The 14,288-nt window shown below is 37.1% G+C and overlaps 2 protein-coding genes across 2 annotated transcripts; both read right to left on the bottom strand.

Moving 5' to 3' along the window:
• Positions 1 to 4,949: 4,949 nt before the first annotated feature.
• On the bottom strand, positions 4,950 to 9,172 carry LOC121753842. The gene is made up of 2 exons (XM_042149108.1): positions 8,374 to 9,172; positions 4,950 to 5,464 (listed from the first exon to the last, which is right to left on the bottom strand). The coding sequence occupies exons 1-2, from the start codon at positions 8,941 to 8,943 to the stop codon at positions 5,378 to 5,380; spliced, it is 657 nt and encodes a 218-aa protein (XP_042005042.1). The 5' UTR covers positions 8,944 to 9,172; the 3' UTR covers positions 4,950 to 5,377.
• Positions 9,173 to 9,995: 823 nt separating this feature from the next.
• LOC121755846 (pinin-like) lies at positions 9,996 to 13,856 on the bottom strand. Its single transcript, XM_042151258.1, has 10 exons — positions 13,456 to 13,856; positions 13,229 to 13,339; positions 13,069 to 13,134; positions 12,811 to 12,972; positions 12,590 to 12,703; positions 12,198 to 12,269; positions 11,569 to 11,652; positions 11,313 to 11,413; positions 10,939 to 11,023; positions 9,996 to 10,550 (listed from the first exon to the last, which is right to left on the bottom strand). Exons 1-10 carry the CDS (start codon positions 13,534 to 13,536, stop codon positions 10,164 to 10,166), a joined length of 1,263 nt encoding a protein of 420 aa, XP_042007192.1. The 5' UTR covers positions 13,537 to 13,856; the 3' UTR covers positions 9,996 to 10,163.
• Between the last annotated feature and the right edge of the window lie 432 nt (positions 13,857 to 14,288).

A 14,288-nucleotide genomic window follows, 5' to 3' on the forward strand; every position in this document is an offset into this window, starting at 1 on the left:
TTTTGGTAAATTTAAGTTAATAAGTTAACGATATGAACTAGAGGTAAATTCAAAAATGGTTAATAAGGAGTACTATTTTAAGTCAGTCTATGCACATAGGATATATGTTCAAATATAATCAAACCAAAATATATGTTCATGTATCCAGCCTAAACATCTTTAGTTTCTTTGATCTAGTTAAGCCTCCCATTTTATACTTAATCATATCCATTTGGATCAAATCAAAATACTCTATAATACGATCTACATAAAAATATATGCTTAATAATGCATTTTATTGAAACAAATCTCATAGTATAAAAGAGTATAATCACTAGTCACACCATCAAGTTAAGGAGTAATACACAAATGAGTCAAGGAATATACCAGCATAATAATTCAGATATATTAGAGCATCCTTAACCCTGGTCCGGATTCAGGTCACAAGTCCCCTTCACGTCATCATTCCCCTAAATTTGAGTCCCAGGCCACAACTGCTCTAACCCTGCAGGCCTCAACCCGGGCTACAACTAATAAATTGCACTATTCACAACTTCAATCTATTTTACTCGTAAATGTAATACGTTGAACAATTCAAACCGGAAAAGGGTACTGGATACCGCGTCCATCCTGGAGGTCTCGAGTTCGAACCCTGGGTGGCGTAATTTGTCTTTCCTCCTTGTTATAGGAGTTGATTTGTAATTTCCTCCTTCATATATATGATATAAATAAATGAAGTTAATTTAAAAAAAAAAAAAACAATTCAAACCGGAAAAATACAATGTTCGGTAGAAATTAAAATTACAAATCCTAGACAAAGAAAATTAAAACTACTACTTCTTCATTTGTATGCGAAGGTAGGTGATCGTCTCATGATTCAACTCGAGATCGAACTCTGACATTGTCGAGGTATCCCTCGATGTCAACTCCGTCAAATGGCTCATCCGCCAGGTAATACTCATCTCCGACATAGAGTCAGAGATCTTATCCAGAGACTGATTGGGCGGCGGTGGCGGCATAGCGGAGTAGCTCGCAGTTGCCTTCCCCTTCGCTTTCCTCTTTGTCGTTTTTGTTCCCATCGGACGGCTTTGAGTGCTAGGGGATGAGAAGAAGACGCCGTCGTCCGTCACGTTGAGGTCGATCGTCGGACCTCCTTCGCTCGAAGAGTAGTTTCCGGCGGCGGAAACTTTGGTTCTCTTCGGCGCCCCACTTGCCGTAGGTTCGGCCCCACCAGTGTATTTTGGCTATTCTCGACAAATCTTCCAAACGTCGAAGTACTTGAAGTGCTTCTTCCCATCAGTGAAGAACTCCGCCTTTCCACGAGGTCCATCTCGTTGTGCCCGCTCGGCCACATCCGGATTACGTTGGTCCACTTGCCATTCCACTTGTTCATCTCCTTCTGGACCCGACTCCAATGCTTGCGCAGCTTCACGTAGCTACGCTCGAACGACCCTCTAGGACGACCAGCGTTGTACTTCTCCCCAATCCGCTGTCAGAACACCTTGCCGCTCTGCTGGTTGCCGATGATAGGATCCTCGGAGACGTCGACGTCTGCTGGTTGCGGACTATACTTCTTCGGCTCCTCATCATCCGCAACCTTGCCCTTGCCCCTCCCTTCAGCGGGCTCCATATCACTGATCTCGTAATCATCAGTGCTAACTGGAGATGTTATGTCAATGTTGCTAGCCACCCCCAAACTAGGCGTCGTATGCGATGGGGGTAATGGTGGCACGTACCTGACTCAACTTATTTTAACACAAGAAATTCCCGCAAGTGTACGGGGCTAGTGTAGCACAAAGCAAGCAAGAGTATCGTATCCCACAGAGACAAATTGTATAAACTCAAGTACCACGGACCGATGTTAACCACTATCTAGTCAAATACAAGGTTTGATTTTGGTATGTAACTATTAAACATAAACAAAGTAAAACAAGAGACAAAAGAGCAAGTTTCAAATAGGATAACGAGGTAGAGCCGTGGATCCGACTACAACAACCACAATGTAAGCAACTCAACAACTTTGATTACCCATTGAAGTCTCTAGGATTAGTAGGAAAGTCGCTAGTCTAGGCTAAACCCCCTCTCGAGTGCACTCAACCCGTTGATTAACTATTAATATTGAAGTCTCCTTCTAATACTTCACAATTAACTCCTTTAAACAAAAGACCCAAGCCCTCACTCTAGAATTCCTTCTCTCGAATGCAAATTATCTAGGCGTTGTTCATTCTTTTATCAATCATAAACCGGTATCTCTCGATTACACAAATCTAGGTCAACATATCCAATTGGTAGCTAAACTATTGAATTGAAAAGGCATAAGAACGAAACAAAATAATCACAAGAGCATAGGTAATCAAAAGCTATTAAATTAATCACAAGTGTTCATTGTAGTCTTCACCAATACTCTACAAAAGATTTAGCTACTCATATTCAACTCAAAAACACAAGAATAATCCATAAACATTGAGTTGAACAGGAAAACTAATGAAAATACTCCCAAGGATGGATTGAACGGCAATTCGTCTTCGTCTTCAACCTTGTTGAGGATTGGGACTCCTTGTCTCTCAAATCCGCACTCAAACCTTCAAAAACTGCTTCTGGACGTGTCTGATGTCCCTGTGTCGAAAAACACTCGGTCCCTTTTATACCCGGGGTGGAAATAGACGTCCCGCACGCATCGCCCGGTCGGGCAAACTCTTTGGATTCCCGATTCCTTCAAAATGCCCGGCTGGGCGATTTTTCCTAGATAAAACGCCCGGTCGGGCAAATTCTCTGTACTCCAGCCCCGAACTCATTTTCAACTCATTTTCACATGTTTTAACTACAAACACTCGACAAACTCATCAAAACACCTAAATAGTGGATAATTGATGCAAACTCAAGTAATATGCTACAAAACACTGAAATATTCACGTTAAACATCCAAAATACTTGCTAAACTACGAGTTTATCAAACACCCCCAAACTTAAACACTTATTTGTCCTCAAACAAGAAGTAGAAAACAGAGAATAAGAATTCGTGTAGGTATGTTAGATTGTCATCACTGCCTCAGTAAAAGAAAACAGAATCATCATGTATCAATAACTTCGCATACAAGTAAACCAATATGAAACATTGCTTCAAGCTACTAGCCCGTATTCCACTTTGTCAATTTGCCCTCACGGGATGCATATAGTGTAATATTTTTCTTTATTTTCCCCTCACTCTCAAAGTATATATGTATAGTATGAACCTCTCAAATCAATCAAAAATGTATAGCTTACCATAAGCTTGCTCGAAGTCTAGACTCTCCTCTACTGTGTTGTGACTACAGATTTAGGATCCGAAAGGTATTTTCCAAAGGTTGTAATGTAAGGCTCTTTGGTTAGGTAAGGAAAATTTGGCCAAAGTGACTATAATCCCGAAATGAAACTACGATTACTCCACCCTTGCGCACTGCAATTCTTAGCTTAGTCCTAGGCTTTGCCTAGACTCTTCTCAACTCTCAATTCCCCAAATTTTTGCTATAACAACTCTTATTCATTTTCAAAAACTACATATTTCTCTCTCTTTTTTTTCTTCTCTTTTTTTTTCTTTTTTTTTCTTTCAAGACATGCTTTGCATGTTATTCTCTCATTCCTTTTTGCTACAAAATTCTCCTTTTTCCCTCTTTCACGTGACACAAGGGAACTCAATCCAAAATATTAGCTACCAAAGAAAAGACTTTTAGGCTCAAAGTTGGCTAACAAAAGATTATAATTTGCAATTAGGATTAAGAAAAGTGTAGAAGGGATGGCCTAACGTCCTCTACTATTTCTATAATCACTATGTAGACTCAAGGAGACCGCGAGCAAGTTCTAGAAACATATAACATAGTTGATGAAAAATCACACATTTTTTGAAAAAGATATGAGCTTAATCCTCACATGGTAATTTTTGGCAAAAGACAAAGCAACGTGCAATTCATCTCACATTTTCATTGTTTAATGTGGTATTTTTCCTACTTTACTAACGTTTTATTTAAGTATTTACGTAGTCAGTAATGAGTAAACCAATAATTTACCTAGTAGTATTATTTTAGTCCTACTAGAAAGTAATTGATAATCTAAAATGGAAAAAAAAAGTAGTAAATTGATAGAATTTTAAATTGTGTAAACTCTCTTAGAACACTGCATATTTGATTTTTTGATTGTGTATTTCTTCTCTCTTGTCAAATTGTTTAATAGTAGCTAGGAGCGGACGCAGAAATAATCATCCATAGAGCTGAGATTTCTAAATTTTATTTTGATGTATATTTTTAAATAATTTAGATAATTTGTAGGGGCTTTTACACTATAACTCACACTAAACTTGACTAAATTTCAAAAAAATTAATAGAAAAAAGTTTAAAAAAATATTTTATTGAGGGTTTAAGCCCCTCCCCCTACACTTTGGGTCCGCCAATAATAGTAGCTGTTCTTTCTTAAATACTCCATATGCATAAAAAGATACTCCACTTTCTCTATGATGTTTTTTCCACTAGAGAATTTTAAGAATATATTGTGCATTGATTGTGCTAGTACCATGCCTATTTATTTACAAGTTATACTCATTCCGTGCTATTAGGACTTCATTTTTCTATTTCGATGAGCCCCTTTTCATTTTACAAGTTATACTCATTCTATGCTATTAGGACTTCATTTTTCCATTTCGATGAGCCCTTTTCATTTTACAAGTTATACTCATTTTGTGCTATTAGGACTTCATTTTTCCATTTCGATGAGTCCTTTTCATTTTACTATAAATGGTAAATAAATATCGCATTCCATTAATTAATTTCGTTCACACTTTATTATAAAATTAATACTATAAGAGTTGGGACTCACACTTTACTATTTTACCAATATTTTTTCTTTATAATTTCTTAAAGCTGATGGATCTAATTCCAATATTATCAAACTCTATAATAAAGTGGATTAGTAAAGAATAATTTATAAAGTGAACTTTAGCAGGTCAAGGGTTCACTCATAATGGTCACATGGTAAATAAAAACAACTATTGACTGTCTAAAAAGGCACACCATGATATAGCACAACTCAAAGAAATAAATACAGTAGATCAGTTAAGTAGGAATGCGAACATGAGTAATATCATCGAATCAATCAGATTTTATAAACTTTATACAACAATACAAAATTTGCAGAAACCCCTCAAACTCATATTCTCTAACTCATCTCAATTTGCCTGCAACTTTGTGGGAATTCACTTTGTCAATTCTCCATCTCTGTCTCTCCACAGAAATTTCTTTAAATATTTATAGACAGAAAATTAAAGGGGAGAGAGAGACACAAATCCCTGTCTCTCTCTCCACAAGAATTTTCTTTAAGTAAATATAGAGATAAAATTGAAGGAAGAGAGACACAAAAAGTGGACCATATATTAGACGCTGAGACCGTCGAATCCACACTGCTTGTATATTAGGGATTGCTTTCTTGGACTAATGGCAATTGTGCAATCTACCGATACCTATAATAAAAAAAAATCAATTAAATTGAAATAGATCCATAAAGAGGTGCATTAACAACAACACGTACAACAACAACAATAATAAAGCAAAAAAGATTAAATGAAAAACAAAATGGTGGGAAACTCCACTCATAAGGCAACATTAACAACTCTTCAATGAGTGGTGCTGTTCAACTAAAATATGATTATTTATAAGTTTGAATACAATAAAAATTACGAGTAGTTCATTTACTTGTGGTTTGATAAAATATTTAACTCACCTAAAAAACCCATAATTTTTCTGATAACTATTTTACACAACATTAAAGTCAAATCATCATCCCAAGAATAAATAGAAAACTTAATAATGTAAAATAATTATGTTAAATAAGATCATCTATCTAAAAAATAAATAGAAAATGATAATATTATAAAAAGATTTCAATATTGAGTAAGAAAATTAATTATTTACTGTTATAATTTTTAATTAATTACGAAATAGTATTATTTTACTGGATAGCTTATACATGAGATATTATTAGACATGGTTGAAATCCAAGAATATTATTTTGTCCTTTTACACAATAGTCCGGATTTGAGAGACCAAAAAGAAAAAGGTGTCAAAAATTCGAGGGGCCAACAAAATGAGCTTAATAAAAGCTGGCTAAGACAAAAACTGTCGACGACTTATGTTATGTGTTGCAAGAAAATTAAACTTGGCACAAATAAAAAGGAAGTGCTAAAATTGAAATGATATATAGGCCCACATGGGTTCCCACAATATTAGTACGTATCTATATGCAAATAGTAGACTTATGTAGCATAGTAGATTTTTATAAATAATTACAAAGTAAGCTCCAAAACACTCTGTTTGCATATACATACGTACTAATAATGCAAAAATATTGCATGGGTACTATAGTATTGCACAGGATGTGTATTGTACATACAACTCCATTTGACAATACTAGAAAATACGTCAACTCCATTTGAACACTCATTTTATTATTAATTTGTTGACCCTCTCTAATTCTCAATTGGAATTTATATAATAAAGGAAATCCATCCTAATTTTTACAAAAATCAATCCTTTCAGCTTCATAACACCTAAAATTAAAAAAATTCTCAATAAAAAACCTCCAAGTCTCAAACTCTAAATCACCTCTAAGGACTAGGACAACATGCATAACTTAAATTCCACCAAAATCGAAAAATGTGTATAAAAAAGTCAAATAATGAAAAAATAAAAAGAAAACACAATGACAGAGAATTTGACTCGAAAGAAACACAAGGAAAAAAAATACACACGCTCACATAAGCGTATATAGCAATGTGCGCAAGCTAGCAGACTGGCAGCCGACAAAAGCAAAGAAAAAAGATTCTTTTAAAATAGAGTACAAACCAAGATACACATTCCACAAATTCCAACAAGCAAAAATAGAATTGTAAACAAAACGAATAATCTTGTTGTGAGCTTATTATCCATAAAAGAAAAAATAGTATGTGTCCCTTAAAAAATATCTATATTTATTGTTTCTCCTAAAAAGTTCAATTTTGTTGACTTATATCTAGTACTACGACATAGTAGTAATTAATCAATGGGACAATGAATTTATTCACCAAATAAGTAATGGTGCATCCAAGTGAAGTCAAGGTAAGAGCATCCGGCGCAACGGACGTCAGACCGGCGTGCCGGACGTCCGAGCGGGACGTCGGCCATTAGGCGAGCGACTCACGGACGTCGCTTGCGGACACCGGATTTCCGACGACGTTCCCGACGGACGTCCCGATTTTTAATTTAAAAAAAACTCTACATATATACGGCTCGTTGAACTTTATTTCATTCACACCACTTGTTTTAACGAGTATTTTTTTATAATGTAACTTGTTGAGTATTTTTTTTTGAAAGGTACTTTTATTATTTATTATTTTTTTATTTAATGAAATTATCATTGTACTTTCTCCGTCCGTATTCGTGTCGAAATTTTAATTCCGTAAATTGTTTAATTTGACGAATTTGTGAATTTTTATTATTGTGGATGTCCGTCATTATGCAGTGGAATGTCCTTATGACGTGGCAGGGGATGTTTTTGGAAAGTCTGTCGGGATGTCCACCGGGACATCCGTCCCATTGTGGATGCTCTAAGGTAACAACACAGCTAAGTCTGAAAAACTACATTAAATTAAGTTCTCGAAGCTACCACCAATTCTACAACCTATAGTGCGACAGCTAAATCCCAACGCAATGTACTCCCTCCGTCCCGCACTACTTGCACTTATTTCCTTTCTGGGCGTCCCAAGTTATTTGCACTCTTTCCATTTTTAGTAACAATTTATACCTACAGCCGTAATTGTTGACTTTGTCTATCACCCATTCCTTAATCTTCGTGCCCAAAAGGAAAGGTGCGAGTAGTGCGGGACGGAGAGAGTACATAATAACTCCACAAGTACCACAATTTCAAATAAGCAAGTGAATTAACCCAAGAAAATTCACCTCGATTGATCTATCGATTAGTTTAATGATGGAATAATGCGTTTGTTCATCACATTAGCAAGTGAATTAACCCGATAAAATTCACCGCAATTAAACTACCAAAACCACTTAGACGATGAAGCACAACTCAGTAAACATTTAACCTTTAAACTATACATCGAGAATGTCCGAATCACTCATAGGTGAATAGGCAACCGTTATCGATCATTTAAAACAACAAAAACCACTAAAACCAAAAGAAACAGTAGCAAAAATGGGAGTTAAACTGAAAGTTAACCACAATTATATCACCAAAACCACTGGAAAAAAAAAGTAGAATTCCATGAAATAGCATAAACAGTAAATAATGCAATTTAGCCTAGTATAAAATCATAAATGAAAATTAAAACAAATTAACAATAATGAGCTGGAAAAGAGGGAAGAGAGTGATGCTAACCTGCACGCCGGGCGAGGTTAACCCGAGGATCCGGATCTTCGCCCCGCCATCACCGACGACCCGCAATTCGACCCGATCGTTCAGCGAGGCGTCCCTGAGCAAATCGGCGGCGTCGGCCTGCATCAAGCTGACCCGATCCACGACGATCACGACCTCGACGCGGCGCACGGTGTGCGCCTCCTGGTAGAATCCGGGGACGGCGCCGCGACCGAGGGGAATGCCGCGGTACATGACGGTGAAGCGCGACTCGCCGTACTTGATCCCGACCTTGTTGCCGTTGGAGGCGGCGAACACCAACCGGATGTCGAGCGAGACGGCGGTCTGGCTGATGCCGACGTACTGGACGGCGACTTGCTGGAGGTCGAACTCCGGCTTTTTAGGTTTGAGCGCGAGGATGACGACGAGCGCGACGGCGAGGGCGAGGAGGGCGAGGAAGGAGAAGAGGAGGAAGAGGCAGCAGCAGCAGCCGCGGAGGGAGGCGGAGGAGGAGGGGGAGGGAGGGTAGTAGTGGCGGTGGTGGTTGGAGGAGGGGGGGAAGAAGGAGGAGGGGGGGAAGAAGGAGGAGGTCATTTTTTTAGGGATTGTGATGTGGTGAGGTTTTGATTTGGGGGAATTTGGGGAAAGAGGAAGCACCGCCCACGGCGGTGGGCGCTGCTTTTGCTACTTTTTTCGTTGTATTGAATGTGCGAGCTCTCTCTCTCTCTCTCTCTCTCTCTCCTCTTTTCTCTCTGCTTTTGGACTCTGTTAGTCGCTTTTGAAGAGAGGAGAGGATCTTTGCGTGAAATGGGGAGAGAAGAAGAAGCATGTGATGTGAGCGAATCGGTGTTTAGATGAAAAGTGGAGTTATTAATTAAGCTTATCGCTTTAATTATTAGGAGTATTAATCTCTCTATTATCCTAAACTTCTGTTGATAGCTATTCCACTAAAGAACTTACTGTTAGTCGTTTGTAATGTTACCAAAAATGGAAGGCTCGCCAAAAAAACACAAATTATTAGTTCTGGACGAAAAAAATTACTCTTAACCGATTTTAATTCTTAAAACTTTTTTTCTATAATAAAGTAAATTTCATTTTCTATTAACAATATCACAATCATTTTTTCTACATCAGTTTTACATTTAAATATGTATATCATTTACAATTAAGACTATATTTTGTAGACAAATTTTATTTTGTGAGTTAAATAAGAAAATGGAGTATATAAAATTATTTTATACTATTATAAACGAATGACTTGGGATAAATTAAAAAGAAAATTGTATCAATCGAGTACATGTTATAATAATTTAATAATTTATGAAGTCATAAAAAATACTCCATTTTTTACTTTCTTAATATGATTGAAATTATTTTTAGAAGCATTTTAGTACTACGGTATTATAGTTAGAACACGGAGAATAAGAAACATATCAACTAAATGGATTATAATTCATTTCAAGTAATTTGGAAATGCAAATACGAGTAGTAATTTATCAAAGTTCTGCATCTTCTGTATGTGACAAAAAAAATAAGTATTTGAAACCAATACAGTGATATATGACCACATAATAAGTTGCAATTTGCAAATGCAAATACCAGTGCAATTTATAGAAAACTCTAATGCAGAGAATGAAATCTAGAAATTCAGTACAATTATCTTTTATTTCTAAGTTTCATGGATGAAGCAATGTAGATAAAGAACCTGGATCCTAAGCACCGGATTATAACTTACCTAACATCCAAACAACATAAACACCGAAGGCAAAATACGAAAACAAAATGAAAGCGAGCAGAAAATTTGGCGAGGATACCTACTCTTCCTTCTTGTCTACAGGCGGACTATTACCTGTTTCTAGTTTCTCCGTTTCATCACCCCTTCGTCCGTTATCATCGACACCCAGCACATCATCCATCATATCATCCTCGACAACATTTATATCTTCCACATCATCTTCATCTTCGTTATTACTTTGGCCAGGAATTATTCTAGTCTTGGGACCATGCTCGAGCTGGTGGGTCTCTAGCTCTTTGTCCATTGTCTCCTGTAAGTTTGTCATAGTGTTACTGGGTCTTCTACCTTTCCTCCCGTTTTGCCACCTTTCCAGATCCTTGTCCACATTTGCGAGATGCTGCTCCAAAATCTGTTTCTGATATTGCGACAGTTCCTCTCTCCTAGCAGATTTCCACTCTTGAAACATCTGAGACAAGATACAGTAGAAATAAATGGTTCGTATGAAATTTTCATTTACTTGACCACATATTGTCCATCAAGATAGTTTGTATGGACTTCTACAGAAAAGTAATAGTGTTTGAGTGAGAGCGTACATGCTTTTGAGAACAACGTATAACTTGTCAGTGCTTGTAGCAACATTTTAGTGTTTGGCAACCATTTTTGAAAAATACTAACCAAAGGAAGGTATTTGGAGGGCTGAGTTTTTCAAACATTAGTTTAAAATAAGTCATAACCCATAGGCATTCAGAAACAAGCTTCCAGTTTGGAGATTAATAGGGAAAGAGCTGCATTTTTCAGTTAAACTTAAACATGATTCTAGTTTAGCATCATGGAGCAAGATGAGATCAACTAACCTTTTCCTTGTGCTGCTCAGCTGAAGTTGCATCTTGATCCAGAGGTTTGGAAAATGAGTAATAGATCGGAGGTTCAGCCTTAGTCCTGAAAGATTCACAAGAACAAGAAATAAATAAGAAACGTCAGAAACATATTAAAATGAAATTCTGTGGGATGAACCAAAATCCAAAACAGAAACTTGGATCATTGCTGCTTCAACTTTCTGCACATAAACGGACACTTATCTTGAACTTGATGTCAATAAAATTGTGAATATGGACACTTTTGGACCGAAAATAGAAATAACCTGCACAATAGTAACAGTAAAGCATGTTAGAATTTTATGATTCTTAAAGCAAAATAAGCAACTAAGATTCATTTGGAAATAATATACCTTATGAAATTTCCAAGTTTTTTGTGGTGCTCACTCCACCGAAGAAAGAGCAATTCCATGTTCTTTTCCTGTGCTTTTGCAGCTATACGTGCTCTTAGAATCTGATAGAACAGGGCAAAGTGTGAAATAACAATAATCAGAAGTTGAACTCATGGCATGTATCTGTTCAGTGGAGAACATAAGCCTTCATAGAATAAATAGCATGCAGTGTCTGCACACAGATGGTCTAAGTAATAGGAGTATGTGAGTAAAATACCAAATCTCTCTTCCGTTTTTCTGCAATTTGTTCACGCTCTTGTAGCCTCAGTTTTTCACTCTCTTCACGTGCGCGTTGCTCAGCCTACAAAAGAATATGAATTCTTAGTCAAATTTGGGAGGAATAATATCTGGTTTTCAATACAAGCACATGCGCCTTATGTTGAAGTTTTATGCAATTCTCAACATAGATAGTGAATGAAGAAAAGAAAAAAAACTCCTTAATGTAGTAGATTCAAATTAGTCCATAGAGGTGAAATAAATATCTGCAAGGTAGGTACCATATGCTTCTTTCTTTATTTTCTTCAATTAACAGACATTCTCCAATACACAAAAAATTAATAACCTACTGAAAAGCGGTAGGAGGTTAACACATTTCATAATCCATTTCCTTTCCCATGTAAAAGTGTTTGCCTACATTTGATTGGTAATAAACAAATACATCCAAGTCCAAGTGGTGCTTATAAATCAAGGGATCATTAGTGTCTTATCATTGTGTTAATTACATAAGAAAATATCCAATCTAAGCTAGTAACTATGTAAACTTCATGCACCCTAGTAATCTTACAATTATTTGCACGAAAGCAGACATAAAGTAAAAGGCAAAGGCAAAAGTAACATCAATCTCACCCTTTTCAGAGAATCAGATCTCCTCATGTATGCCTCCGTGCCTGATCGTTGCACGTCCTCTTTCCTGAACCTCTGAAGGTGCATCAAACAATAGAATATCACAATGCAGCTATTAGTTAAGTTAGCATGCAGATTAATTTTTGAAGAATGATGACAGAATACAGAGAACACAAACAAGGGCATCTATGGGTGTCATATTACGAAAAACGATATTGGATCAACACTGTTGGTAGATCCAAACAAAATAAGAAACTCTGGGCTACATAAAAACTCCAGAGTAATACAACCAGAGAAGAGCAGAATATGAGCAAGTAAAAACATGGGGCACGTGCAAACCTTCAAGTAAACATGAAACAAAACATTACCGAGAGTAAGAAACAGAACCACCATACCTCTAACGTGCCAAGAAGCTGGCCAAGCATCCTCTTATTCCTACTCACCAGACTAGGGTCCTCATCCTTAGGCAACACCCTCGGCACGTGCTCAGCAGGAGGGATATCAAAGTCCTAAACAATCACACACAAGTGAACACCTTGGAAATTAACTACACACAACTAAGACTAATTAAATCTACAATTCAAACAAAAAAGTAGTACTAGTTCTAATGCAGTACCATTTTCGACAGCCGCTGATCACCATCCCTCTGATTAGACTGCTTTCTCTCACCCTGGCTTCCATTGGTATTTACAGCCTCTCCTGCATCAAATGCTACTTCTTTCTCTTCCACATCCATTGCAATTTCAGAACCTGCCTCGATTATCTCTCCCTCCTCGACCTACAATTGAAAAATAAAATACACAATTTATGCTAATAGTTGTCCATCCCAATTCAAACACCAAGCACTAAAATTGCAATTTCAGAGGATTTTCACCTTCACAACAGCTGAAGAGAGACGCCTTTTTGCTGGAGGCTGGTCGTCAGCATCATTCCTCTCCGCCTAAGCAATGAACATTTAGCCGATTGTGAAACAGCGAAGGAAAGATAAATGGACAGCGACAGAGAGAGAGAGAGAGAGAGAGAGAGAAATTTACAGGCCGAACAAAGCCACGCTGACGGCTGCCATTGGAGGCAAAATTGCGTGGTCCGGCACTCGTTAATCCACCGCGGCGAATGCCCCTGGGATCTCGTAGCCGCTCCGTGATCTGTCGCGCCGAGGAAAATTAGGTTTTCGCGCGAATATTTTGATCAAAGGAGAAGTTGTTAGGTTTTTGTGAGCAGGTGTATCGATAGAGTCGTATTTGTGAATACAAAGATGTACCTCCCGCTGTTGGCGGCGGAGTTCGTCGATCTCTTTCCGAAGCTCTGCCTCTGTCTTCTCGGCCACCACCGTGCTTGCCATCGTGTCTGTGTGTGTGTGAGACAGAGACTGCAAAACCCTCACAAACCTGCCTCAATGTGGAATTCTTTTTTCTACTTATTTAATTCTATTTCTTAATTAATAATAATAATAATAATTATTATTATTATTATTATTATTATTATTATTTACCATCTATTTTTTGTTAGAGAAGATGACAACGAAGAATAGGGAACACTATGGTTATTGATCTATCTATGCGCAATGACAAGGAGAAGATAAGCATAAAAACGACATTCAAGAAGCTTGAAAAAAAAACTCTAGCCTCGAAGGAATTTATGGTGAGAACCTCAACATAAAAATGGTGTATCAAAATAAGTCTCATTCGACTAGGCTTACATTGCAAACATTGATACGTGGTTCACACACATTTATATTATAAGCTCTCTCCTAAATAATCGTGGTGAAAACACTATGTCAAGCCAACTGGGAAGAAAGAGTAATTGATCAGTTGTTGTTGATTAGTTGTTGTAGATCAACTGAAAAGAGTGAGTAATTGATCGGTTGTTGGTGATTAGTTGTTGTTATATTATAAAACAATAACGGGAAAGATAGAGTAATTGATCAGTTATTGTTGATTAATTGTTGTATAGATTTAGTGTGAATTTCTTGAAAGTTCAAATGAATTGGGTAATTAATTACCATTTGTATGTCTTTTTCAACTAGACACGCGCACGTGCATGTAGTGACTCGAATCTTCAACTTATTGGAATAATCTAAAGATAGCATCTCAC

Source organism: Salvia splendens, chromosome 11 (genome assembly GCF_004379255.2).
Source record: "Salvia splendens isolate huo1 chromosome 11, SspV2, whole genome shotgun sequence".
In the NCBI taxonomy this organism is placed as follows: domain Eukaryota; kingdom Viridiplantae; phylum Streptophyta; class Magnoliopsida; order Lamiales; family Lamiaceae; genus Salvia; species Salvia splendens.